Source organism: Wickerhamomyces ciferrii, contig 00083 (assembly GCF_000313485.1).
Source record: "Wickerhamomyces ciferrii WGS project CAIF00000000 data, strain NRRL Y-1031 F-60-10, contig 00083, whole genome shotgun sequence".
Taxonomy (NCBI): Eukaryota; Fungi; Ascomycota; class Saccharomycetes; order Phaffomycetales; family Wickerhamomycetaceae; genus Hansenula; species Hansenula ciferrii.
In genome coordinates this window covers 1-23,556 of record NW_011887657.1, presented here as the reverse complement: position 1 = coordinate 23,556, position 23,556 = coordinate 1, and the positions used below count along the sequence as shown (strand labels likewise).

Genomic DNA, 23,556 nt, shown 5'->3' with positions numbered 1-23,556 from the left:
TGTATAGGTAATTATTTAATATATCTAGCTGCAAGTTTCTTTCATAATATCAGCTCCATTCAAGATGTCACTGATTGATAGATCATCAAATTTTTCATTCTCTTCAATAACTCCAGTTATATCACCATGTGGGCAAAACATTGCATACATTAACGGATCAAAACTAGTTATAAGGAAAACTGAAACTTTATCTTTGGTTAGAGTAATTAAAATCAAATTGAAAAATAAAAGCCCTTTTATTAAAGTATCACAGATACAATGGGAACATGAATATAATGAAGTGTCAAATAAAATAGCTGTACTGATCGGCAATGAAAATATTATAAAAATCTATGATATATTGGATGAATCAGTTGATATAACAATAATAGAAGATGATGTATTTGGAATACAGAATTTCGAATGGCTACCACCAAGAGAAGATGAAACTGAAGAATCAGCATATGAAGGATCAAAACAAATCATTGTGTTCACAGAGGCAGAGATTTCGGCAAATATTTATTCTTTAGATTATTCTAGACCAATATTATCAATTGAGAAACCAAAATTTAATAAAATTTTACTCAAACCAAATTCAAATATTTTTTCAATTATAACTTTGACAAATAATCAAATTTATTCAATTAATTTGATAAATAAATCTTCATCTATTGAATTTTTCAATTCTGTTCAATTATCTTCTTTTTTAAATTTGACAGAATCAATTCAATGGTCACCAGATGGTCAATGGATTTTATGTAATGATGCTAGTATTGGAGGTATAAATATCCAGATATTTTCATTATTCAATGAATCATTATCCCAAAGAAAACCAATCTTCAAATTTATTGACGATTTCGATCCATTAGGCGCTATAGAGACTAAATGGGTAGATAATTCATCAATTTTAATAAGTGATCATTATGAACAAATTCATTATCTTGAATTTTCTACAGGTTTAGAAATTAGCTATACAATACGACATAGATCTAGTGTTGATAATACAATTGTTTGGAAACAAGATTTGACATTATCAAAATATCAAAAAAAGCAAAATTATTATAAAATTCCACAAATTAGTTCATTACCTTTAGTATCATCTGGTATTTTCAAATTTCTTATAAAGGATAATTATTTATTTTCAGTTACAAAATCAATGCCAAGTGCTGTATTTGTTTGGAGTTTATCAAATAAAGTTACAGAACCACTTGATGTTATTGTGACAAATAGTAAAGTTAAAGATATTCAATTATCAAAGAATAATCATTTATTAATAGTTAATGAAGATTCAATATCAATTTGGAATTCAACGTGGTCATCTCCTTTATCATTTCCTGCTATTATTGAAAATTCAGGATCTTTAGTTAAAGGTGCAACATTAACAGAATTATCAGAAGGTAATTCAAGTATTTTAATATGGTTTAATGATAATTTTAACGTTTTAAAATTGAAATTAGATTCTTCAAATGATTTTGATACTATTAGTATGGATACAGAACAATTTGATACGATTAGAAATGGAAGTCCAGCATTAATTGATGATTCAACAAATGTTGTTAAATTGGCAAGAGGTGTCCAACAAAGTGAATGGGGTCATAATAATACAGCATCCATTGAGGTTGAAGATACATTTATGAATAAAAGAAGGAAACCATTGCTCAAATGAATTCCAAAAATAAGAATATAAATTCATCATATATTTGATTATCATAATTCATGTATAATTGTGCCCGTGAAATCCTCATAATATATATTTCATCTATAAAGACCATCATCTAGACTTCTTTTATCATCTTCCAAATAGATCCCTCTATCAGCAGCTTCATCTAATATTCTAGCTCTTCTTATACTTTCTTCATGTGCAACTCTAGCTTCAAATGAAAGAACTTGCTTTTCAGCACACCAAACTGCACCACAACTTATCCAAGCAGCATTATAGAAGACCTTAACTGGTATTCTAACATGTCTAAATGTTGGACTTATAAGCATCAGTATTAAACTTGTAGAGCCACCTATCAAAGCACCTCTAAAAGCACCAATAGAACCAGATTTCCAAAGCTAGAAAAGAATACTGTTAGCAAATGATATATTTATGATCCAATGTGATCTAATCAACTTACTTCACCATTTAGTTCTTCCACTCTTTTGGGATCATGATGTAAAGGTTTTACTCCCGCCATTTCTTTAAGAATATTTAAGTTATAATCAATCAGTTGATCTTGGATCCAAGATGAGATACGCAGCTTCAAAGTTATACACCAAACTTCAAACATAGTAGTTACTTCCGATTGATTCAAAGGCCGGTAAAATATTAACGACCCGAATGCGGTGACAGAGAAATCTCAGTTTTTTAGCGTAAGAGAATAAATCAATTGTAAGAGACAGTTGAATTGAGCATGTCAACTGGATACAAGAAATTATTATCAGATCAGGGAAATATCTAAACGATAACCAATAACGTGAATATATCACTATACTTGAATTGGTACAAAAATGATCAATAATTATTGGGAAACCCAAACTTGGATTAGTCTGTTAGCCAGTGTTTGGTAACGGAAGATGTCATAATTGGAGAATCGAATGAGCTGTTCAATCCCAACAACTGTTTACGATCGAACGATTCATAAGAAAGCCACTGCATATGATACCACTTTGAAAGCTACCATCTATTAATCCAGGTGTCTTTAACTCGCTTCTACAGACGAAAATGGTGAAGTTGTGGCACCGCGGAAGCCACAATGGTGATATGAGGAATCTAAGATGATAAATCAAAATTAATCTGCAGATGCTGAAAAAGTCTTAAATACAGGAAATTATCTCGATGAGGTGTGATAAGAATTATGTCTTTGGTTTAGTATCAATCAACAACTTGCTTAAACTGATACAAAATGACAGCTTCAGAACCAGCTACTAAGAAGCAAAAAGTTCAAAAAGAACGTACTCCATTAATTCTAAACTTCTTTGAAGCATTGACCCCAGTTTTACATGCACCAGGTCAATGGAGAAATGAAAGGGATCAATCAAGAAACTATTACAAACCTGAGTATTGGGTCAAATTAGCTCAATTAGCTGAACGTGGTAAATTACACGGGTTATTTATTGGTGATTCTCTTTCCTATTATGGTGGTTATCAATCTAAAGATTTAGGAGGACCTTTCAACTTTGCAGCCCCTGCTATCTCAGGTAATAATTTTCCAAAGAATGATCCAACTGCTTATTTAGCTGCTATCGCCATTTCTACAAAGAATGTCTCTGTTGGGTTAACCTGCTCAACTTTAACTGAACATCCATATCATTTTGCTAGAAGAATTGCAACTTTAGATCATATCTCAGGTGGTAGAGTTGGATGGAACGTTGTCACATCATTGTTACCAACTGCTGGTAAACAATTAGCCGATGATAACCAATTACCAGAAAAAACTACAAGATATGAAAAAACTGATGAATATTTACAAGTTTTTTATGAATTATTATTATCTTCATGGAGAGATGATGCTTTAGTTTTTGACAGAGAAAATGGAGTCTTTTCAGATCCAGAGGGTATAAGAGAAATCAATTTTGATGGTAAATACTTTAGAGTTCCAGGTCCTCAAATTACAGAACCTTCACCACAAAGAATCCCATTGATTATTCAAGCTGGGTCTTCTCCAAAAGGTCAATTATTAGGTGCCAAACATGGTGAAGTTATCTTTTTGGGTGGTGAAACACCTGAAGATGTCAAGGAAAAAATTGAATTAACCAAAAACTTAGCCAAAGAAAACTACGGTAGAAATCCAGATCATTTAAAATTTGTTACAATGTTGAGAGTTGTTGTTGGTAAAACCCATGAAGAAGCTGTTAAAAAACATGAAGAGATCGAAAAATATAAAGATTTAGATGGTACCTTAGTGCAACTTGGAGGTGGTGGTTTAGATCTTTCAAGATGGGATTGGGATGAAGATTTAACACAAGTTGATGATCCAGCAGTTAAAGGTCTTGCTTTAGGTTTCAAAAAGAAGAAATTTTACAAAGGCGAAACTGTTACTAGAAGATATGTTGCTGAAAATTTCTTCCATAGTAATTATTTCATTGGTACACCTGAAGAGATCGCAGATGAAATTGAAGATTATGTTGATAGATCAGGTATCTCAGGTTTCAACTTGTCCAACATTGTCTTCCCAGAAACTTTTGAAGATATTGTTGATCTTTTGATTCCAGAACTTCAAAAAAGAGGACTAGCTCAGAAAGAATATGCTGTTGAAGGTGGTACTTTTAGAGAGCAAGTTTACAGAGAGAAAGGGCACTCTTTTGTTCCAGAAGATCATTATGCTTATGGATTGAGATGGAAAGCTGGTGTTACCAAAGAACAATTCGAAAAAGATTTGAAAGAATTGAAAGAAAAGCAACAAGAACAAAAAATCTATGCTGATTAATATCGGTATTTGAATTATGTTAAGCTTTACAATACAATCTATTAGTCTAGACGATTACAAATGTAGTACCAAAATTTCATTAATATAATATTAAACCTAATCTACTGTGACCCACATAATGCAAATGGAAATTGTAATCCAAATAAATAAAAACGCCATAAAAAATATAAAAAACCCTTTGATGCACTAATCAACGAGAAACTTCACACCGAATTTGAAATGCCCTTGAAATTAATAATGAATGATTTCACTATTTAATTGTAATATGAAAATGAAAGATGTAAAAGCTTGAGTCATCTTAAAGTTTATCTGAACTCGTTCAACAGATTCTTTGTTTTAAAACTATGCAAAGGACTATTATGAGGACTGAAATTATTAGAAACCTTTGGATGTTCACGGAATTCATCATTTAGCCAACTAACCTCTTCTCTGAAATATTCCACAACTGATTCTAATTTGTTGTTTGAATCTTCATTATGTTTCTTTAATTTTGCTTCCCAGTTGTTATTAATCAATAATAATAATGCAGCATTGTTGGCAGAGTTTGGTCCTTTTATGAACTCTTTTAAACATATACACCAGGTATGTGAGAGTTGTTCATATGCTAATTCTTTGAAATAATTATTGGATAATTTTGCGAAATTTGGAAGTTTATGTAACAAATTGGTGGCACTATCTAAGAATTCCAATGAATTTGAAGGTTGAGTTTCAACAGGTGGTAAGAAATGTAATGTATAATCAGATAAAGCACTCAAAAAATCATCAATTAATGGTTTGACTCTTAAAAATGCATACTCTGATGAAGCATCTACCTTGTAGGGTAAATCATTCAAAATGTTATCAACTTTGTTGGCTAAAATATCAACAGCACCGGATACTGTTGGTTTTGGAGCACAATGATACAAATCTTGTGTGATTTCTGGGTGAAGATTAACCAAGTTGGTTAGTAAATGCTGAAGATTCTTCTTATCTAAAACTTCAATAATTCTATCAGTTGGTAATGGTTGACCGACGATTCTTGGAACTCTTGAGCGCTTATGTGAAATTTCCTTCTTAGCCACACGGAATTTATCTGATTTCTTATGTATGACTTTTCTTGGTGTACTAGTATTACTATCTTGATCGTCTTCTGTGTGTTTTCTTTTGCTTTTCAATGAAGCGCCAGATTGTAAACTTGCAAGGGCTTCTTGATTAATTCTTTCACTAGTAAAATTATCAATTGAACGTTGTTGATTGTTTGTTTTAGAGAATTGATCATTGGTGTTATCTTCAATTTTAGGATCAAATCCCCATGAAAATGAAGAAGGTAGCACTGAACTCATTCTTTAAATGACTATTATAAAGATAATTTGATTTCAAATGATGTGTGTTTTCCTGTATTGGATGTTGACTCTTTAGGGATAGCGGCGGAATGCAAAAGACTTTTGAAATCTTGAATGTGATATTGGATATGAATAATTATGAATAAATTTGGGTAGAAAGTAAACAGATAATAGCAAAATGTCAACTTAGACTTCAAACTGATCCCTATTACTCTTGTTGTCTTGTAAAGTAAAAATTGTGCGACAACTCATTTCGAAATTTTCTTTTGTAATTATTAGAATTCAGAAAAAGCAAAATATTGCGCGAAAATGTTTATTGATTATATAATCGGCATCAGTATTATTATATAAGCAAGTGCAGAAAATAAAAAACAACAAAATTTTCAAATTAAATTCTGTTCCTCGTGGCCCAATGGTCACGGCGTCTGGCTACGAATTAATAAGTAGTTACTTCTGAAACCAGAAGATTCCAGGTTCGACTCCTGGCGGGGAAGAATTTTTTGATTTTTTGCTCTAAATCTGCTTTTTTTTGCTTTAGCTACTTATTTAACGTACTGATGATAACCGACCAAGAAGATAACATATAGGCTAGTACTTTTTTTTTTGAGTTTACCAGATCTAAGGTGATTTAGACAAGCATGCAATACGCGTACGACGACCGAAGCTAGATGTAATTACCGCGCGTCGCCATGTTTATATACCCGCGAGATAAGGTAATATGATCCACTTATAGTATATATAGCAAGCTATCGCTGATCATATTAATTAAAAGTAAATTACTGAAGTTCTTAGCATACATGCGAATTATTTTACATTGTAGAAGGATATTTAAAAACTGATAGAGTGAAATTGAAATTGAGTTTATATATAGTGCATAAAAATACAAAAAAGAGTTCATTATAACTGGGTGAGTAACATCTTTAATCATTTACTCTTGTCAACTAAAGCTTGAACTTTTTCTTCTAAAGATTTGATTCTTTCATCTTTGTCCAAATTTGCAGCAATTAATCTTTCAACTATTTGCTCCAAGTTTTCAGCAACACCATGTATTTTTTCAATTGATTGTTTTAAAGTCAATGGTTTACTTGCAGTAGAACTTGATGATTCTTCAGATTTCTTTGGTTCAGCCTCCTTTGGTGTAGTATCTAATTTAGATGAAGCTTCTTCCTTGACTGGAGCTGCAGGCTCAGCAGATTTTGCTTCGACTTTTGGTTCAGCTTTTGGTTCAGCTTTAGTTTCAGATTTTGGTTCAGATTTAGCTTCAATTTTAGTTTCAACCTTTGGTTCAACTTTTTGTTCTTCTTTAGGAGCTGGTTTTGAAGTTTCAACTTTCTTTTCTGGTAAAGTAGATTTTGGTTTTTTATCTTCTTCGTCCCATTCGGTATTATCATCGTCATCTTTTTTATCTGGTTCATCATCTAACGCAACTGCCTTCTTTAGAAGAGCGTCAACATCTTTATCTTTTGAGAGATCGGTGAGATCACCCTTTGGTGATGATCTTGATGATTGTTCAGCTTTAGGTTCTGGTGATTTCTTGATTTCTTTTGGTTCTTCCTTCTTTGGTTCCTCTTTCTTTGGTTCTTCCTTTTTTGGTTCCTCTTTCTTTGGCTCTTCTTTCTTTGAAGGAGCAGCAGCTTCAGCAGCTTTAAAAGAAGGTTCAGTACCATTGTATAATGACTCAACAGAAAATAACACTGGACCATCGACTGATTTACCATCGAACCATTCGACAGCAGATAAAGCTGGTTTTGACGATGGAGCATCTGGATAAATATCATCTTGGAAAGTATCAGATTTTCTTGGAACAATGAAAGAAACTGGTTCAATGATTTGATCATTAACTGTTTTATAGATTCTAACAACTTCGTTATCGGCAACATTAACAGTTCTTTTTGGAGCAAATGCAAGACCTCTTTGTGGTTCAATTGATTGATATTCAGATAGAGGGAATAATTCATCATCTTGGAATTCATAATAACGGATATTACCATCACCTTTACCACCAACATATAAGATTTTGTTTGAATCATCATAGAATGGAATCATAATACCAGCTGAGGAATCAAGAGTATAGAAACCACCTATTGGACCAGCTTCGATATTTGTGGCATCCCAGACACCCAATTGACGATCAGATAATTTTGAGAAACCAGTAGTACCAATACGATCTGAGTTACCTAACCAGACAGCTCTTGAGTTTTTAGCACCTGTATGACCTGGACCTTCACTGATTATTTTGTTTGATCTAATATCCCAAACACGTAATTTACGATCACGAGAGGTAGTAGCTAATAAGTTACCATTGTAATTAAAAGAAAATGAAGTAACCAAATCTTTATGTTGTAATGTAACATTATCTTTACCACTTTCAATATCCCATAATTTAACTGAATAATCACCAGATGAGGAGGCAGCAACATTTTCAGCTACAGGATGAAATTGAACATGACCAATTTTTCTTTTGTGACCACTGTATAATGCCACTGGTGAGATATCTTTGACTTCATCTTTTTCATCAGTGTAATTATGAAATGAATAATCATCAGGAATTTTCCACACACCAAGTTTAGCATCATCAGAACCGGAAATAATAATGTTATCATTGAACGGATTGAAATCAGTATCCAAGACTGCTGCAGTATGACCTCTGAATAAAGGAACTTTATCAGGTGCTTTACCAACTTCATTGACTGGAATAACACCAAAAGCACCACCACCGGATGAGTTCCAGTTAACAGAAATGTATTTACCATTTGCCTAGTGAAAATTGTTAGAATTATCCAAACGCTAAATTTAGACACTTTCATCTAATCTACTCACTTTGATGATATTGGAGTCCCAGGCATTGGTTGTGACTCTCACATTATCATAACAGAGCTCTCTCTTAGCAGGTTGACCGTAAACATGACGGTATTTAGAGGCACGAACGAAGCGACCACTTTTGTGTGATTATGTTAGTACTTTGATCATTGAAAGACAAACAAGGGTGAGTTTTGATAATTAATCTTGCTACCAAAACTTCCTCGAGATACTTTGGGAACTTACCTCATAATTTTTTTCTTTTAGTATCAATTGACCGACGGAATGGGATTTTGTGAAGTGAAGTGACAGTTTGGGTTATGTTACACGTCAATTGTGATCGTTCGACCTACATGTTTACTCCTCGATCAAGTTGATAATTTCAATTTGACAAGTTTCGAGGGTGTCTGTTCCGAGACACACAACTCTCTGTTAAAAGAGCCCACTTTCATTGAGCTTGAGCTAAAGTGATTGATTTGTTCGAGCCTGATGATTCTGTGATATATATATAAGAGACAAATAAGGTATGACTAGCTCAATCTGTAAATTGTGATGCATTGCTATTTGTAATTACTCGACCACTTAACACGTAAACGCGTCTACCCTCTAAAATTTCCCTGTCGCGACTTCTGTAGCTTTTTTTTTCTTTGGAAGCTCATCTCTATTAATTACTGCTAACAAAGAATAGATCAAAAGATATACAGCGTCTAAGCTAACTTTCATAGGACTGCTCGTCTGAAACAACCACTGTCATAAGTCTTTTCTTATAAGGCTATACCTGCATCAAAAAGAGTCTCTTTTCATTGGGTCGAGCTATTTATTCTATATTTTAGCGCCTTTTGATTTAGATTCCAATTTCCAACTACTATATATAAAAAATCACTATTGCAAATCTGAGTCTATAATACTCTTCATCAATTCATCTTCATTATTTTGATAGTCCAATAATATACATGACTTGTGATTGCAATGTCAACAGCAAGTTCTCATACATCTTCCAATAGTTCGTTACCTGATGATCCTGAATTTCAAGATTTGGTTAGAATAATTAAGGAATCACACAAAAATTCTACAGATGATGCTTTACAACAAGATGCACTACAGAGATCTATGACATATATCCATAATCATGCTGAAGAAAAACATTTGTTTTGTGATAAGTTAATGTTTCATCCAGCCATACATGCTCTTATATTGTTTTCATTTCCAGAGAATGATGCTTTGACTTGGTACAAAGAGAAAATTGCACATAGTTTAAATACTTGTTCCAAATGTATAATGTTATTTCATAGAGGAAGAGCCAAACTTAAACTTACATTTGCAATTGAACGTGGTATTGATGCATCAAGTGTTCAAGAATTTACTTCAATTATACTACGTTGGGAAGCACAGAGGTTATTAGACCGCCTCAAACCAGAATGGGATCAATATATATTTGATAGACAAGTAAATACAACCAAAGATGTTCCAAGAGGTGTTCTTTTTGGATTTGCAGAATTTTTGTATGCACCAGGGATACTGAGACAAAATGCAGAAGTCAAAGCTCTATTCAATGATATATTTAATTTTTTACAATCAATCAATCATAAATTCATAGCAACTGCACCAGCAATAACCCCTGGTATGATTTATCTACTTTTTGATGGTGATAGTGAACAGAGAGAATGGGCAATGAAACATGTTGAAAATTTATACAATCCAAATACATCTATAAGGTATACATCAGCACCGTCAGATATATTAGAGGAATTTTCAGTCCATTTTTTGAACATTCAAAGCCCCAAGTTTTTGAATGATGATACCTGTGAAACATTCTATAGAAATGTATACCCTATCATTAGACTTTATGATGAAAAAGTCATTGTTGAAAAGTTTAACATGCCTCAAGATATCGACTCTGTTAAACAAGTGTTAAACTATGAAGTTGTACCACTTTTGAGACTTTTACAAAACCATATAATGTCGTTCTATATTGAACCATTGCCACAAATTTTGAAGTTTTTCACACTCATACTACAGATTTTTGGGGAAAAATTTTGGAATCATACATCAACTTACACATTTCATAATTTTATTGAAACTATCACTGGATCTCAAAATTTTGTTGCAAGTTTTGAACATCTTTCAACTTCTCCCATTAATGTTGATGAAGAATCAACCCCACAAGATTTAATGGGATGGATAGATCCTTTCATCAAAACATTGGTTTCTTCCAAAAAGCAACAAGCTTTGAACAGATTATCATTAGATTTGATTTCACATATGGAAAATATGAATAAAATTTCATTAGACAATAAGGCTTTGATCTTCGTGAAGGCCTGTGAGCTGATAAGTGATGCATTGACTATTGATAAAAGACTATATTCTGCTGGGTTTGGTACTGATTTATTACTCAGAAGTGATTCCAGAGTTGTGATTGATCAAAAATTGATAAGATTCATTGATTATGCAACATGCAGAGCTATATTTTTCCCACCAAATGATAAGTTGAAAAATGCAGAAGTATCCAGAAAAGCTACCGAAGTTTTATGTAAAGCTTTAAAATTTGATTTATTATCATTTGCTCAAAATAGTTTTGATATTCACAATGGTGAAAAACCTTCAACTTTAACATTTTCCCCAGCTCTTTTCAAAGCTTTGTTGAATCAAAATCTTGCTGTTCAATTGGAACTTGCATTTCAGTTAATTTGCTCAATGGACACAGTATCTGGTATCATACCTTTGAAAGGACCACATGAGAAAGAAGTTAAACAAATATTAGAATTTTTGCAACAGTTTTTTACACGCTTTAGTGACATTGATGTCAAAAATACCAAAATGATTTTATCCAATCCAAAAAGTTTGAATGGTTATTGGTCTTGTGTGTTCTCTTCTGATTCTAATCTTTATCAGTCCGCTGTTGATATATTATATGAAACATTTGATGCATCTGGTAGATTGGAAGGTATTCATGATTTATTGGAAAATAATTTAGATGCCTGTATCAAAGCTATCAATTCAAATTTGACCAACTTGATTTTTATTAAATTTTACGAGCCTTGTCCAAGAGCTGTTAGGGTTTTAAAAGATGTGGTTGAAGCATTGAATGATAAGGTAACTGGTTTATTTAATGATTCATCAAAATTCAGTGATTCTACAAAAGACAGTTTAATCCATTTCTGGAATAGATGCTGGAATTTCTTGGATCTAATTTATGTGGAGACGTTACATTGGGCAAATAAGTATTCAGAAAACGAACTCGTGGAGTTCACAAGAGATACACTTGATTTATCACAAGCTCTTTTAGATTGTTTTAAAACAATTAAGGACATAGCAAGTAATAAAGACGGTAAACAGACAATCGTTGAAGTTACAAATACTTTCCCACATATGTTGGTTTGGTTAAGGTTAAGTGATCCTGGTTTATTAGCTTCTTGTGTTCGCTTGATTACTTCAACCGCTGATCTTGCAATGGAGCTTGAATTAGAACTTGATTCTACTGTGATCGTATTGCTAGCTAAATATGGTTCAAGGGCTAAAAAATTCAACAATAAGCTCACCAATCAACAATCTACAGAAATTATTGAAAAGGCTAAACAGTTCGATAAGAAATTGGTTGAAATAACCATTGAAGAATCTGAAAGTTATAGAAGACAAAAGGAAGCTAGTGAAGAGTCTCAAATTTCAAATGTTTCAAGTCGTGATAGCACACCAGCTGTTACTGCACGTCCAACTGATACATCAGCAAATCGTGCTAGAGGTCAATTGAAAATCACCAATTTTGGAAGTTTGTCCAAAGTTGCACCTTCTGCACCTGCTAAACCTCAATTACCAATGTCTGCTTTGGAAAAGGCAAGAAGAGAGATGAAATCTGGTCCACCAAGGGTAATTCATGAAGCTAGACCTTCAGGGTTTAATAGCAGAGCAAAACCTATTAGAACACCTAAAGCAGATGATAGTTCAGATGATGAATCTGAAACAGAAGATGCACACAGTTTGTTTAATTTGCCTCCAAGCAAGAAACAACCAGGTATTACAATTCTTGGTGATAAGAAAGCTAGTAACAGACCAAAGATGTCATCTAAGAAAGAACGTGAACTTGAAGAGCAAAATAGTAGAAAGAGATTGAACGTTGATTTGAAACCATTATACTCTAGTATTTTGAAATGGTCATACCAAAATGAGTCTGATTATCCAAGTGGAAGTAATGAAAATTATCCAATTGTTCCAGATAGATTTGCATCAGCCAATGATTATATCAAAAGTTATGAACCCCTTTTGTTTCTGGAATGCTGGCAAGCTATATTATCATCTAAAAAAAGAGAATCAGAGGTACCAATACCAGTTAATATTGCATCAAAGAGTGTTGTTGGTGAGTTTTATGAAGTGTTCTTAAATCTAACTAGAAATGAGATATCTGAAAAAGGTCTTTCAGATTCGGACCTTGTTGTTATTGCGCTACATGATACTTCAAGTATAAAAGATGTTAGAGCTTCTGATGTCGCAAACTCAAAGATAACTTGCTTGGCTAAAATTAATGATATCAAGTATGTTAAAGGTGACAGTGCTGATGTATCATTGAGAATTCATAGAAATGTACCACAAGTTGTTAATAATATGTTAAACCCACACTCTCCTATAATCATGATGAAAGTTATGCAAATGACTACAATTGAAAGAGAGTATTCTTCATTACATGGTCTAGCATACTACAATTTGTCAAGACAAATTTTACAAGCCACACCAGATACAAGTGCTATTGCTACTGACGATGAAATCGAAGAAGTCCAGAAAAATTACAAGGTCAATCGCTCACAAGCTAATGCCATTGCTTCTTCTATCAAGGCCCAAGGTTTCTTTTTGGTTCAAGGTCCTCCAGGTACTGGTAAAACAAAAACTATTCTTGGTATTATCAGTCACATGTTGTCAAATTATCGTGCTAATTCTAATGTCATTCAAACACCTAGTGTAATACCAGGGAAAACTTTAGCTGATTTCAAGAACAAAAAGGTTTTGATCTGTGCTCCAAGTAATGCCGCTGTGGATGAACTTGTCCTTCGTTTGAAAGACGGTATTCCAAATGCCAAAGGTGAAATCTACAATCCACAACTGGTTAGATTAGGTAGAAGTGACGCTATCAACACAGCAGTAAAGGATATGACATTGGAAGAGTTAGTGGATGCTAAATTAGGTAAAAACACAGCTACCAAATCAGATACAATTCCAGCATTATTGAAAGAATTATCAGAAGTTAAACATGAATTGGAGAAAAAAAGGGCTATACTTGCAGCTGGTAATAATAAAAACGAAGAAAAGGTTCGAGGTGAAATCAGAGATAACAAATTGAAACAGAATAAGATAAAGAAACAATTAGATGAAGAGAGAGAGGCTCAAACTTCTTCGAACCGTACTCGTGAAGTTAATAGACGGAACATTCAAGCTCAAATATTGAATGAAGCTGAAATTATTTGTTCTACATTATCTGGGGCGGCACATGATATGGTTGCTAATATTGGTATTAAGTTTGACTCTGTTGTTATTGATGAAGCCTGTCAATGTACAGAGCTTTCTGCTATTATACCACTCAGATATGGTTGCCAAAGGTGTATCATGGTTGGTGACCCAAATCAATTACCCCCAACTGTTCTTTCATCTGTTGCTGCAGAGTCCAAATATGATCAAAGTTTATTTGTGAGAATGACAAGTCATTCTAAACCTTTATTATTGGATGTTCAATATCGTATGCATTCTGATATAAGTAAATTTCCTTCAAAAAAATTTTATGATGGCCACTTACAAGATGGTCCTTCAATGGATGTGCTTACAAAGAGAGAGTGGCATAAAAATGTGTCATTTCCGCCATATAGGTTCTATGATATTGCAGAGGGTAAAGAATCTCAGAATTCTAAAACATTTTCTTACGTTAACAAAATGGAGATTAAGATTGCAATTGAGCTTATTGACACACTTTATACTAAGTTCGGTAGAATTGATTATAGAAATAAAATTGGTGTTATTACCCCGTACAAGGAGCAAAATAGAGCCATACAACAAGCATTTATAAGACACTTTGGTAATCAAATAAGAGGTGACATAACCTTCAACACAATTGATGGGTTTCAAGGTCAAGAAAAAGAAATCATTATAATGTCATGTGTGAGAGCAGATTCGAATAAATCAGGTGTTGGTTTTTTGAAGGATTTCAGACGTATGAATGTTGCTTTGACAAGATCTAAATGTTCCTTGTGGATTCTTGGTCATAATAATAGTTTGGTGAAAAATGACTTATGGTCTGATTTGATCACTGATGCTAAAGATAGAAATATGTTTGAGACTGTATATTACGGATTCACTAGTAATAGCAATAGATCTATTAAACCATCAACAGTTGCTGATAATCTAGAAGAAAATCCGCAGTCTTTCGGTCCTCAGAAAGTGCAACATGAAACTGATCATAAGCTGACTACTGAAGCTCTCAAACGGGGAAACTCTAGAAATGATCAAAATGATAAAAGACATAGGAATGATCACAATATACATAAACCGAAAATAGCAGAAAAATTCCCACAAGAGTTCATATCACCTTCATCATCATCGACTAGTGCTGCATTTTCAAAAGATACACCAAAAGGTCCTTCAAAAAGTGGAACTCTACCACCTAAACCGATGGCTAAGAAAAACCCAGTTTTTGGTGCAAATAATAAGAAGGTAGACCATACGAAGTCCCAAAAGGGGTCTAGCTATGATAATGGAGATCGTTATAATAGTTATAATAGTTATAATAGAGATAATAGAGATAACTTTGGCAATCCGAACAACAACAGAAACAACAATAATTTCAATGATTTCAATAACAATAATCAGAATCATGATTTTAGTCGTGGTAGGTTTAATGGATACAATAACAATCCATATCCAAAATCAGGAGGTTACCAAAGATCTACAACTCCCTCTAATAACCAAAATTCTTCACTACCATTACCATCCAGTACCAATAATGTTTTACCACCGCTAAATAATGACAATCAAGAGGGAAACAAAAGAAAACCAAATTCATCTATCTTTATTCAAAGTAACAAAAAAAGGAGACGTTAGTATAGCTACGAAATTCATAGACACACATTGTAAATATTTGCATTAGAATCGAATTATTAATATGTAGTATTAATCTGTATACCAGCTTTTACAATCAATTATTCAGCTAGATGAACGGATCCTTTAGTCTTTTTTTGATCCTTTATCTTTCAATTTTGAGCCAACTGCACGATTTTGACCCAAAAACTCACTTTTTAGTTGTGATTTAAATGACCCTGGGGTTGAAGAGAAGCTCCCAGATCTTATAGCAGGAATTGTATCAACTGTTGAATGACCAATAGCTTTTCCTGGAACATTAATCTTAGGTATAGATTTATTGTCAAAACCGGATGAATCAAGAGTATGTGCTAGTTTATGATTATTTGAGGCGTCAGTGTGGTCTTTTAGGTCACTCATAGATGAAGTATTTGGACTGGTAGCATTAGGATCTATCATATGAATGCCTTGCTTTAAAATTGAGATCTCATTTTCAACAAGTTTACGTAAAACATGATCCATTTGTTTCAAAGAAATTCGTCTTTCTGTTAAGTGATCAACTGATTTTGTTAAAAGCTCTAAAGCCTTAGAGCTCGTTTCAACAGACAAACCTTTGGTTTTTGATTGTTGATTCAATAAATTGGATATGTTGTCTTCCAATAAATTTAAGTCATTGGTGATATCTTGCCAAATAATGCTACCTTGATTCATATTTTCCCTTTTCTTAGAATAATCATCAATATGATCTTTGAAAGATTCAGATTGTCTGGCAACCACTTCAATAATCTGTGAGCTATCAATCGAAATTTTGCCAGCATCAGGTAATTTTGGTGCAAATTTTCCCAGATAGTACTTCATGCTGAAAATAGATTGATTCGTAAAATCATCATTCTCAATCATGTTTGACAATCCGCTTTCTATTGTCTTTTCCTTTGATATTGCGACTATTGCATCATTTTCTTCCTTTTGTAAATCTTGCAAGGTTTCAATATATGATGAAGCACGGCTTTCTATGATGCTCTGTGATTGTGTAATTTCATTTTTCAAGACCTTCTTTTTGTCTTTTAGCTGAAGTAATCTATTTTCAAGCTGTTGCATCTCATTATCAACAGATCTAGATTCATCCAATAGCTGATTTAGCCTTAATCCTTTACCAGATTCACTAGTTCTAATTTCTTCAATCTTGTGATTTAATAGTAATTTGTTATGTTCCCATCCTTTAAATGCCTTCAATATTAATTTTTTTCTGTTGAGCTCAACATTATATATTTCTATAATTGCATCATACACATTCCTCTTGGTATCCAAACAATTCAAGATATTTCTCCTTATTTTTTTAGAGCTCAATCCTTTTTTGGAAATATCATAATGGCTATCCACATTTTTCTGAAGTTGTGTCTCAATGTTTTGCTCTTGGGAGACAAGGTATGAAAGAGGATCATTATTCAAAGACCTTTGTTTTATGCTGGTGTCAAAAGGCTGTGAAATATATGAGTGTGAATTCAGTAAAGTGGTATTCTCAAGTGTAGGCTCAAATTCTTCATAATTGTCCAATGGGAGAGTGGAATATTTAGAGATAATAGGAACATCCGTGAGATCGTTAAAGCTCAGCTCATTGAATTCATTTGAAAGTGAATGATCGTCATTATCAGTAGCATATTGCATAATTGGGGGTTGTCCACTTATTGGGTTATTGTTTTTTGAAGTTTGAAAGTTGATACTATTGCCATCTGGTGTATTAGGCTCATAACTATCAGATATATAATCACCATTTATTTGAAACGAATTTTTTAGTGAATTCATATCTAAGTTATTTTCTGTAAAGTTTGATCTGATTGAATTATTTTGTGATACCAATAAAGTGCTTTCTTCATCATCTTCATCTTCATCTGCACTCACGGGCATGTTGGGTATGGCGTTTGCATCATTCGTGTGGTTTGATTGTCCTGATCTCTCACTCCTGCTCTTGAAAGATGACTTCACGTATGTGCTCATTGATAAAAAGTGCCTTTAATGAACCAACTATAGTTGAATTGGGCTGAAGAAGACCTGGAAAGCTGTCAAATTTATTGTAAATTGTGTTAATTGTTATCTGTGATTTCCGTTACACGCACACTTATCTGTATCATGTGACCTATAAGTGCGCCCACCAAAACGTATCATTTGGCTTCTTTTTGAAAATGAATGTTGACCTATTATTATTAACAGAAGTTTGGTAATTCAAGGTTGTTGAAAAGCTAAACTATCAAATTATCCGACCTTAAAGATAGAATTGATTCCATTTCAAAAGTGAAGGTATCAATTGAATCACTAAATCTAACCGGAGAGAAAGAACTTTTCACAAAAAGAAAACAGAAAGACAAATTTACAAGGGGGTTATAATTACTACAAAAATGTCAATATTCTATAGATCACCATTGGATCTTGAAATAAGGCTTGATTGCGAAGATTCACGTAAGCGTATAGATGTCAAGATATCACAAGATAAGAAAGATAAGTTGCCGTTGTATGAAGATGGTGAATCTATTAGTGGTGCTGTAACGGTTCGTGTTAAAGATGGTAAGAGAGTTGAACATACCGGTATCAAGGCTCAATTATTTGGATCAATTGAGATTGCTAATGGACAGAAAGATGACTTTTTATGTTTAAGTCATGACTTAGCTTCTGCTGCGGAGCTAACCCACAGTGAGACTTATAATTTCCACTTCAAAGACGTTGAAAAGAGATATGAAAGTTACAAGGGAAAAAACTTAAGTGTCAGCTATTATGTGAAGATATCGGTTTTAAGAAAGAGTGCTGATATAACAAAAGTGAAGAAATTTTGGGTTCATATATATTCAAACCCATCTGACTTGAAAAAATCAATCAAACTTGATATTGGTATTGAGAATTGTTTACACATTGAGTTTGAGTATTCAAAATCTACATATTCATTGAAAGATGTTCTCGTGGGAAGAATCTATTTCTTATTGACAAGACTGAAGATCAAACATATGGAAATCAGTCTCATAACTAGGGAAACTGTTGGTAATGTTCCTAATCAATTGACTGATTCAAGTACTATAAGATATGAAATCATGGATGGATCTCCAGTCAAAGGTGAAACTATTCCTATTCGTTTATTCTTGGGAGGTTATGATTTAACACCAACTACAAAGACTAATATGTTCAACGTGAAAAATTATTTAAGTTTGGTAATAATAGATGAAGATGGGAGAAGATATTTCAAACAATCAGAAGTTATTCTTTTCCGCGCAAAATGATCAAAACATATAAATATATAGATCTTCAAAATGACATTAATGATGAGTATAAGTTGAAAGTTAACCAAAAATTATAAATTGTGTGTTAGAACTTGTAGAGAACTTGATGTGCCAACGGTAAAGTTTGTAATATACTGACCGTAATTCCATAATGTGGGTACTTACTTCTGAATTCTAATAATAGCTGCATGACTTTACTGCAATCTCGCTTGATGGTTACTTAGCTTATAATTTGATTTTAAGATGAACAGTTGAATCTACATCCGCTTAGAATCTTTAGTACGTCATAAGGGAATATTTGGTTTTTCCATTTGGACATATTTTGGATATATCAGGACGTATATTATTAGCAAGCCACTGGAGAAATTCTTCGACACAAGAAATCCGGATTATCTCATGAATATGAAAATCAATGACGTTTGATTATAATACACCATGATTTTCCGGGATACTATCGCTTCTCAAAAAATACGTACGTCTTGGAGCTTGAAATTAGTAGTTTGATTATGGATACCGTAAAATACAACTTCGATATGCCAGTCAAATTCCTTATGGAGTCGAAACTATATCAGAGTCGATTTCTTAAGACCTATATCATTATTTTAAAGCCAGGTAGATTCTTGATTTGAAAGATTATATATACATCAGTTTATATATATTTTCTATACAAGGATCATGGATCTAAACTTCGGCAGTACTCCTAGTCAATTATCATTAGTGGGATATCTAGAATATATTGAATGAGATCTTAATTATAATAGAATTAATTATAATTTATCATGAAGTTGTATAGCTAGATAGATCTAGATATTATATATGATGTAGGCATGGGGTTAATCTTGGAAACGTGTATGTCGAACTCTAGATATAGCATCATTATAAGTCGACCAACTGTTGATTGGCGTACATGCTGTTCACCCTACTAATGAGAAACTATCGCTAACTAGCGAAAAGTAGTGTGCACTGTACAGCACTAATAATCTTAATATGAATTCAAGATTTCACCAGCTGAAGGTATAATTTCTTATATAATATTATATAGTCGAAGTAGAATGTGTACGGTATATTAATGGACGTATATTAATGCACTATCATCAGTTGAAAGAACACATAATTAGCTAGTAGCTACTTGATCGACAATATATGGAAACCCCTTGATCTGGTACGATTGATCTATTGTATCAATTAGGTAATTATTTATTTCACTTAGACGTAGGCGTCCGGGGTCATCTATATAATTTGTGAGCGATTGAATTGATAGTGCCTGAATCCTGAATATCATAAATCCTAATGGTAAATATATCGACAAATCAGTCCCACCATAAGCGTGCTATACGCACTTACCTTAGCTTATTATGAAATAGCCACTTGTTACTATTTAGCCCATAAGACGTAGCAATATTGTAGCGACGTACCGTGTACGCTTATTAGTTGATGCTTTTAGTAGTGTATAAGTAAGTACTTGATACTCATGATACTCACCGTATTATTTTTGTATCTAGTTGTGGATATATCATTTCATTTGTCCAATATTTCTTTACGGGGGACATACACCCCAGAATTTTGGAAAAAAAGTGCAGCACTTTTAAGCCTGCCTTAGAATTCGCTGGTCGCATATCTTGAATTTTGAATGTTCTTCAAATTGTGTATGACTTATAAATTACAACTTACACCTTAAGCACTGTGGGGCATGCTCAAAGCCCAGGGGCTTGGGCTGTCACCATGCAGACTCCAGAGTTCAAATTCCAAACACAATCAAATTACGTTCTTCGATTTTGTTGGGAAAATATACGTGAGCAAACTTTGAGGACACCCAGTCCCGCTTATAATTTAAAGCACTCTAGCTTCGACGTCGACGATAATAGATATATATCACGAGCTTACAATCAGCCTATATAAGCTAACTGTTATATAGCCAGCACCATCAAAGCTAGATCTATACCGGAGACATCCATTATAACATATCTCTTTTATCTGAACAGCACGCTTTCGTAATTTTAAGCTCTTTAACATATAGATTTCGACGTTTAAACTTCATATGATGAACCATGATTCATGAACCCCTAATCTGGCTGCTAGAGATTCCCAATACGTATGTCGGGTTATAATTTATGTTTTAATTAATAATATTCCGGATATCGATCAGATTTAGGGCTAGGCTTCACTCTTGGAAGTTACAGATATGGGGATATTTGATTATAATTTATTCAATCGATCAGCTATATTTGCTAGCTACGTAGCTAGTAGCTACTCAAGATACATGATCATATATTATACTAGATACGCGTTGTAATTATAATATTTTATATGAGGCTGATTGCAGCAGCATGTGATGAATCATAATATTAGCTAGTATATATCTCCCCTCCAAATGAACGCGCATACGTGCAGAACTCAGATCATATATAAGTTCAAATTATCTTTCATATACTAATTATTTTATTATTAAATATGGCTATACCTACGCTATATAGTATATACTATGCGCCAATATCTCACTAGTTAATAGTTATACACACCGCCTGTGTACGTCCGCATTGAAAGCTACAATTTGATCGTGTTTATATCCGCTCACGTACTTGTTAACTACGCGCGCGTACTGTGTTGAACCTAGTTCCATTATAAAGGTTACCTGCAGCAGCTCTATCTAGGGGATCTTGAATATTATTCCGTTAAGACAATAGCAGAGTTCTTAACTTTTTGATGTGGATTAATCCTTGTGCTCGACAGTGAAAAGGACTTGTTTGAACTTTCAAGTTTCAAGATCTAATTGCCCCAAGTTTTTCCGTAAAAGTAACTAGATCCTACCAAAGATTGGCAATTAAAGCAATATTCTCCGGGATCGCGGAAAAAAGCAATGTTTAGTCACGTCGACTCACTTGTCTGGAGAATTTTTCGACGTGCATAAAAATCTTAATTCGAAACACGGACAAATAGAATCAGGATTCAGATTTCAGGAAAAACTCTTGTGAAGTACAAGAAAACCAAGTAGAAAGCATCTCTTGAACGATAGAATAACTCTTAGCACCATTGAAATCAATCACTTGATCCAAAACCTAGGTATAGATATCTCGATAGATACTCTTCTACTTTATGACGAGTACACTCGTGACTCGCTTGTTCATATACATAAAACCATGGAGATCATATTTATAGACCTCCATCATTCTGCATGAAGAACCGGGACAAATATCCCCCAAACCTGGGGATTTTCATTTCTCCATGGACATTGAAAATTTAGCATGACGAATCATGATTTTCCTTCAGAATCCGAATGAAAATGGAAGTTCTTTGAAGTTTGAACTGAATTATACGTTAAAGCTCAAATTACTATAAAAAGCGGATAATCCTCTCTTTTTTACAGTCTGAACTCTACCCCAGATGAAGTATATATCTAAGCAAGCTTAAACAACATAATTCATCATGTCTAATGGGTTATTAACTGAAAAGACCGAAGATGGTCAATACTCTTTGACTTCAGATGTTCAAAGTAGATCACAACAAGATGTTCAATTAGATACAACACATGATAAAATCAATAAATTACAACTGGACCCAAACTTCAACTTCGACCAAGAGATTGAAGAAATTGAAATTCTAGCTGCTAACTATAAAGCTGATAGATCATGGTTCTCTAGAATGTGTTCATTAGAATATGAATTGAATTTCAAAAACAAAAACAATATGGTTTACTTATTGGGTTTCTTTGCTGCTGCCGCTGGTTTATTATCAGGGTTAGATCAATCTATTATCAGTGGTGCTCAAATAGGGATGAAACCTGCCTTGAATTTAACAAGTCATGAAGCTTCATTAGTCTCAAGTTTAATGCCTTTAGGTGCTATGGCTGGTAGTATGATTATTACTCCATTAAATGAATACTTCGGTAGAAGAATGTCAATTATTATCTCTTGTATCTGGTATACAATTGGTTCAGCTTTATGTGCAGGTGCTATCAATCACGAAATGATGTTCGCTGGTCGTTTCATGTTAGGTGTTGGTGTTGGTATTGAAGGTGGTTGTGTTGGTATTTATATTTCTGAATGTGTTCCTGCAAATGTCAGAGGTAACATTGTTGCCATGTATCAATTAAACATCGCTCTTGGTGAAGTTTTGGGTTATGCAGTTGCTGCGATCTTCTATGAAGTCAAAGGAGGTTGGAGATTTATGGTTGGTTCTTCATTAGTTTTCTCTACTGCTTTGTTAATTGGTCTTTTCTTCTTACCTGAATCACCAAGATATTTGGCACACAAAGGTAGATTAGGTGAAGCCTATGCCGTTTGGAAAAGATTAAGAGATGTCACTATCAAAGAAAATCAGTTAGAATTCTTAGAAGTCCGTCAAGCTGTTATTCAAGAACATGAAAGATCAAAAGAACAATCCACTTTGAAAACTTGGTTCGAATTATTTGCAATCCCAAGAAACAGAAGAGCCTTATTGTACTCATCTATTATGGTTACTTTAGGTCAAATGACAGGTGTTAATGCTATCATGTACTATATGAGTACTTTGATGGGTCAGATTGGTTTCTCTGAAAAAAATTCTGTTTTTATGTCACTAGTTGGTGGTGGTAGTTTGTTGATTGGTACAATTCCAGCTACAATCACTAAAAAAGGTAGGAGATTATGGAGTATGAATATTGTTGGTTTCTTTATTGGTCTAGTTTTAGTTGGTGCTGGTTACCAAATTGATGTCCAAACCAATAAATCAGCTGCTCTTGGTGTCTACATGACT

General features: G+C 33.5%; 8 protein-coding genes across 8 annotated transcripts; 4 read left to right on the top strand and 4 right to left on the bottom strand.

The window, feature by feature from the left end:
- Window positions 1–64: 64 nt before the first annotated feature.
- On the top strand, window positions 65–1,645 carry BN7_3090 (putative WD repeat-containing protein; the record flags this gene model as incomplete). Its single annotated transcript, XM_011276278.1, has 1 exon — window positions 65–1,645. One exon carries the CDS (start codon window positions 65–67, stop codon window positions 1,643–1,645), a length of 1,581 nt encoding a protein of 526 aa, XP_011274580.1.
- Window positions 1,646–1,734: 89 nt separating this feature from the next.
- RCF3 (Rcf3p) lies at window positions 1,735–2,107 on the bottom strand (the record flags this gene model as incomplete). The annotated part of the gene is made up of 2 exons (XM_011276277.1): window positions 1,735–2,005; window positions 2,100–2,107. The coding sequence occupies 2 exons, from the start codon at window positions 2,105–2,107 to the stop codon at window positions 1,735–1,737; spliced, it is 279 nt and encodes a 92-aa protein (XP_011274579.1).
- Window positions 2,108–2,867: 760 nt separating this feature from the next.
- On the top strand, window positions 2,868–4,391 carry BN7_3088 (Nitrilotriacetate monooxygenase component A; the record flags this gene model as incomplete). The annotated part of the gene is made up of 1 exon (XM_011276276.1): window positions 2,868–4,391. The coding sequence occupies one exon, from the start codon at window positions 2,868–2,870 to the stop codon at window positions 4,389–4,391; it is 1,524 nt and encodes a 507-aa protein (XP_011274578.1).
- A 305-nt stretch (window positions 4,392–4,696) lies between these two features.
- STS1 (Sts1p) lies at window positions 4,697–5,713 on the bottom strand (the record flags this gene model as incomplete). Its single annotated transcript, XM_011276275.1, has 1 exon — window positions 4,697–5,713. The coding sequence occupies one exon, from the start codon at window positions 5,711–5,713 to the stop codon at window positions 4,697–4,699; it is 1,017 nt and encodes a 338-aa protein (XP_011274577.1).
- Window positions 5,714–6,637: 924 nt separating this feature from the next.
- On the bottom strand, window positions 6,638–9,235 carry CRN1 (coronin; the record flags this gene model as incomplete). Its single annotated transcript, XM_011276274.1, has 2 exons — window positions 6,638–8,470; window positions 9,215–9,235. The coding sequence occupies 2 exons, from the start codon at window positions 9,233–9,235 to the stop codon at window positions 6,638–6,640; spliced, it is 1,854 nt and encodes a 617-aa protein (XP_011274576.1).
- Window positions 9,236–9,481: 246 nt separating this feature from the next.
- Window positions 9,482–15,586, top strand: SEN1 (DNA/RNA helicase SEN1; the record flags this gene model as incomplete). The annotated part of the gene is made up of 1 exon (XM_011276273.1): window positions 9,482–15,586. The coding sequence occupies one exon, from the start codon at window positions 9,482–9,484 to the stop codon at window positions 15,584–15,586; it is 6,105 nt and encodes a 2,034-aa protein (XP_011274575.1).
- Window positions 15,587–15,709: 123 nt separating this feature from the next.
- Window positions 15,710–17,557, bottom strand: BN7_3084 (uncharacterized protein; the record flags this gene model as incomplete). The annotated part of the gene is made up of 1 exon (XM_011276272.1): window positions 15,710–17,557. The coding sequence occupies one exon, from the start codon at window positions 17,555–17,557 to the stop codon at window positions 15,710–15,712; it is 1,848 nt and encodes a 615-aa protein (XP_011274574.1).
- Window positions 17,558–17,955: 398 nt separating this feature from the next.
- Window positions 17,956–18,825, top strand: PEP8 (retromer subunit PEP8; the record flags this gene model as incomplete). The annotated part of the gene is made up of 1 exon (XM_011276271.1): window positions 17,956–18,825. One exon carries the CDS (start codon window positions 17,956–17,958, stop codon window positions 18,823–18,825), a length of 870 nt encoding a protein of 289 aa, XP_011274573.1.
- Between the last annotated feature and the right edge of the window lie 4,731 nt (window positions 18,826–23,556).